This window comes from Cryptomeria japonica, chromosome 8 (genome assembly GCF_030272615.1).
Source record: "Cryptomeria japonica chromosome 8, Sugi_1.0, whole genome shotgun sequence".
In the NCBI taxonomy this organism is placed as follows: Eukaryota; Viridiplantae; Streptophyta; class Pinopsida; order Cupressales; family Cupressaceae; genus Cryptomeria; species Cryptomeria japonica.
Genome location: NC_081412.1, coordinates 41,457,297 through 41,462,414, shown reverse-complemented (window position 1 = coordinate 41,462,414; position 5,118 = coordinate 41,457,297). Strand labels below are relative to the sequence as shown.

General features: G+C 29.5%; 1 protein-coding gene across 1 annotated transcript; it reads right to left on the bottom strand.

Moving 5' to 3' along the window:
- Window positions 1-223: 223 nt before the first annotated feature.
- Window positions 224-986, bottom strand: LOC131030519 (uncharacterized). The gene has a single exon (XM_057961403.2). The coding sequence runs from the start codon at window positions 887-889 to the stop codon at window positions 545-547; it is 345 nt and encodes a 114-aa protein (XP_057817386.1). The 5' UTR covers window positions 890-986; the 3' UTR covers window positions 224-544.
- Window positions 987-5,118: the final 4,132 nt, after the last annotated feature.

Below are 5,118 nucleotides of genomic sequence, written 5' to 3'. Positions count from 1 at the left end.
TCCAATGCCCAACCCGCCTTACCTTCGGCTTACAGACTGCCAAGTTGCGGTCAGGAAGGGGCGAGCTGAGGCGAGACTAATCCTCTAGGGGTGGCCATGCAGCCCACAAGCTGACCACCGGGTTAGTCCGAAACGGAGTTGAACTCGAGACCAATAGAAAACAAACCCACAGAATAAAACATACTATTGCTTAAACCCAATTAAAATAATTACAATTATCCATTAAGATTGATAATTTATTTATTTTAATCGAAATAAGGCATGAAACAGTTACATTTGATTTGCAGTAAAAAGACTGCAACATAAGAGCTACTTCAGCAACAGCAGTATAAGAATTACTCTGCCTCAATTACCCAATAATATCAAAAGAGCATACACTAAATACAAAAGTTACATACTTTATCATAACTCTGCCTTAATATTAGTCACAACAATTACATTACTTCTTACATTAACTTCTAAGCTAATGAAGTCTCTGCCTATTCTCTGCATATTTACCAGACTTTTTCCTAAGCAAATTGAATCATTGCTGCGCTCTGACGCTTCAGCAGGACTTGGCTTTCTGGTCCCGCGATCGAATCCTGGGGCGTGACATTATGCCATATTCACCAAAATCCTCTGTGGAAATCTGAAGGTACTCCCAACACAGGTACGCAAAAGCCACCCAAAATAGCGCGACGCCCGCAAAAATCCCATAAGTGGCAAAAACCAGGGGATTGAAATCCTTTCTGGGGAAGAATGTCCTGTTGCTGCAGTTGCCCATTTCAAATGATTTCTTCACCTTATAACTGCATCTGAACAGGGCATCCCCTTCTTCTGCACTGTAATGAAGCAGAGACAGTACCAGAAAAAGAACCAGAGTTGCCTTGATGGACTTTCTTTCTGCCATTGCTCTACAGCACCCACCAATTCTTTGATTTTCCTTTTATTTCCCTTTGCTACAATGGCATTCAATTTATCCTTTCGCTCAGCTTTACAGAGATAAAAAACATGGGAAAATGGCTTGAATATCTTGAATATCTGCCAAACCCGTACAAATTACGGGGGCTTGATTGTTGACGTGTGTGGTTATGCCTTAGCGACGTGCATAAAAATATCGCGACCATTTCGGAGTAGCCTGTGACGTCACTTCGTAGGGTTGATGAGATTCAGTGCTGACATACTTATGCATTTTGTTTTTTAATAATTAAAACTATCGTAATGTTGGTTTTTTATTAGTTTATGTTAGAAATCGTTAATGAATATTTTTCTATGGATATCAGTTTTTGGACGTGCCTCTTCTATCCTTAGGCAATAATCTTGGCCTCATCCTATTCGATATTAGAGCCTTGCATTCAACAAGATTTGATCTATGTGGCTTTAAATTACATGTCTTAAATCATATAATTATTTGAATCGAATGTCAATTGTGTTGATGGCTTGAATAACATGAGCACCATTGTATATGTCACAAATTTTAGTTTTATTGGGTTATTTTTTATTGGTTGATTTTATGAATAATCATTACAAAAATAAATTGTCTTTGTCTTTAATTTTTATTAAAAATTATAATGTTTTAAATTTTGTCTTAAATTGTCCATCCTATTAAAGTTTTGAAGATGGTGAATAGTGTTATAGATATGGTATCGTGACAAAATAATTTGATTTGAAAGTTAGTTCTACCTACAATTTAACAATTTGCAATTATTTAGCTGATTTCAATTCACCTTTTAATCTATGTATAAATGTTTTCATTGGAACATTCAATACTTTAGTTTTTTTGGTTAAATTTGAATTGTATTAATGTGTATCAAAAATAAATATATGCCAAAAAATCTATGTAAATTTTTAGTTCAAATACGTCACCAAACAAATGCAATCAATTTTATTATTAGGAAAGATATATATACAATTTTATCTTGAACAAAATCTAGAAATATCTTGTCCCCTAGTAGTTTCTAGAGCAATATTTTAAAATAATATGAAGTTATTTTTTGTTTATGGCATTTGTTGTAAATCAAAATTTTGAGAAAGTATGATTTGGTTGCGGTGTGTTCATAGAAGGAGAAGGTATGAAGTGTTTTTTATATCTGTACTGCTTTTGTTTTTTTATCATCTTTTGAAATTTTGACCCTCAAAATATACAAACTTAATTTTTTTCTAATCTTTACATTATGTGAAAAAATAGTGATTTTTAGTCTAATTCTATTAATTATTAAACAAACTCTTCCCTACGGTCTTACCTAATTCTTTTAAAGATTTAGCTATAGTTCCTAGAACCAATATAGAAATCTTTTACCTAATCTTTAGTTGTAAGTCCTTGAATGTATGTCAAATTCTTTTCGTAAATGCAATTTAAAAGGTTGCAAACACAAATAAATTTCACAAATATTATACTTGTCTTCAATATACATACTTTGCCTCTCTGAGTTGCTCTATTTTTGTTTTGTGATAATAAAAATAAAAATATTACATAATGTGCCTAGCTCACATATTTTTATGTAATCGAGCAAATACGCTTTTAGGGTTAATGAACTGAATCACCCTTTCTAGTAGGGGATCCATCAAATTACCTTTTGGTCATGTCTTTCAATATATACAATTTTTTTCTCTTCTACTTTCATCTTTTCAATGTTAAATTTTTTTTCAATGCCATAGTTTTGTTAGGTTTATAATAGTTATAGTTCGGTTCCTTTTTTTTGGATCATATCAAGGAGACCCTTGTATCTTTAAAATAGATGATTTTAGGATGGAAAAGGTCTCTAATTCAAAAGAAATATGTTAATCGTCTATGTAGGATTTGAAATGAAAAATAAAATAAAGAAATAGTCAAAGAAAAGAACCATTATTGTGTAGTCATCATGATTTAGTCTAAAATATAAACATGTTGCCTTGAGAAGAATCTAGTATCAAGTGTACTTTCTTTCTATGTATGACATCCATTGTTGACAAATTCCTTAACGATGTTACCACAAATTAAACTTTAGCTCTCGTAAAAATAATCCTTAAAATTGTATGCTAAAATCATCTTCCTACATTCAACCTTGTAGTCCATCATCCTGCACTAACCAACAAAATTCATCTGCATATACAAGCTTATGACAACTATTAAATGTAGTTCTCCTTAAATTTAGTTTTCTTGTACAAAATGGAAGAACCAACTTAACATTAACTTGTCCTATTATGTCTTGTATTTACATAGTGCCAATATATGTAGATATAAAATATATACTCTAATGATAGACACACAAGTTGCAAGCAAATCAACATAGTAGCATATGATATAGATTATTAATTAAAATGTGTAATAATTTAGTTCATTTTTAAGTAATCACAAGACATGGAGAATATGCCAAATTTAGTACACGTTTAGTACAGTTTGTCATCTTCAAGTTTCTTGCACATTTTTAAGGATGCCAAAGATTTTTAAGGTTACATCAAAATCCTAAAAACTCTAGAGACCAAATTTTGCGGGTTTAGGGTCTAATGAAATTAGAGAGATAAACTTCAATGACGCATAAAATCTTGAATATTAACCAAATAAAGACTTTGAGTCTTTTTCCTTTTGGAATTTTTTTTTCACTTTCTTGAGGCCTAATTTACTTTTTACTTTCTTGAGACCTATTTTTTCATATAATCATGTATAATAGCTATAGAATACATAACAAAAGTGATAAACTCAATAGACAGTGGATCACAATGTTCCTAAAGGAATAAGTGGGAAAATTTTCTAGTTAGGGGTTAGTGCAAGATCATGGGGGGCCAAAAAGTGGCGATGTGAAAAAAATAGCCTTCTCCACTCGCCTAAAAACACAAAAATCCGTGTTGACTTTTTGCTTGGCCTGGGTGTTAGTACACCTTGGCATGGTAATTACCTAAGCAAATCGGATATCTGATTTTTATTTGTAATTTTAAATTAAAAAATATATTATATAATATATAATGTAATATTATATTTTACATATTATATAATATATAATATATTATTATATTATATTATAATATAATATAATAATATATTATATATATAATGTAATAATATATTATATAATTATATAATATAATAATATATTACATAATTATATAATATATATTATATAATTAAATAATATAATAATATATTATATTATAATATAATAATATTATATTATAATACATAATATATATAATATAATATTATATATATTATATTATATTATATTATATTATATTATATTATATTATATTATATTATATTATATTATATTATATTATAATATTATATTATATAATACGTATTCTATAATATATTATTATATTATATAATATAATAATATATTATATAATATATTATTATATTATATAATATAATGTTATTTTAAAATAATTTAAGTATAAAAATCGGATATCCAATTTTCTAAGACAATATATTTCAACTGTGACAACCCTTGAGTCATTTTTAACCCATAAGCTGCGCAATTTTATAAAAATCGGATATCTGATTGTATCCGATATCTGGTGTTTTGCCCAAAAATTGCTAAAAAATAGATTGAAAGGTAAGATTTTTATTGTTTTCAATCATTTTCATTCAATTTTTGTATTTTTTTAATGTTTATTTGATTTTTCATTGAAAATATGGTTTTTTTCATGAAAACTAGGTTTTTTTAAATCAAATACAAAATTATTTAAATTTGTTAACTAAATTCAATTGTTTACATTCAATTAGGTTAAAAATGGGGGATAACAATGAAAACATTGATCAACCACAACCGCAACAACCAAACCCTCCTTTGCCAAACCCCCCCTCAATTCAGGATTTGATTGCACAAAATTTGAATGAACTGAGGGGGATTGCAGATGTATATCATAGGATCCCTCTTCTAAACCCAATGTTTGATCCTCTCACGTCGATCATAAAGAGTATGGAAACCATGATTGAGGAGCACAATGCTGCCCTTTTGTGGTGAGATTCTATGAGGGAACAATATGCGGATGGCTTGTCGTATAAGGAGATCAAGGATCTCAAGATATCGAAATCTGATATCGCCTCATTGTTTGTGAATCCCCGCACTGGTCAACCCATAGACCCCAAAAAAACAAAACTTTCTATTAAATGGTGCACAAATGATGGTATTGTGAAAAACTTTTGGGATTGTTGGT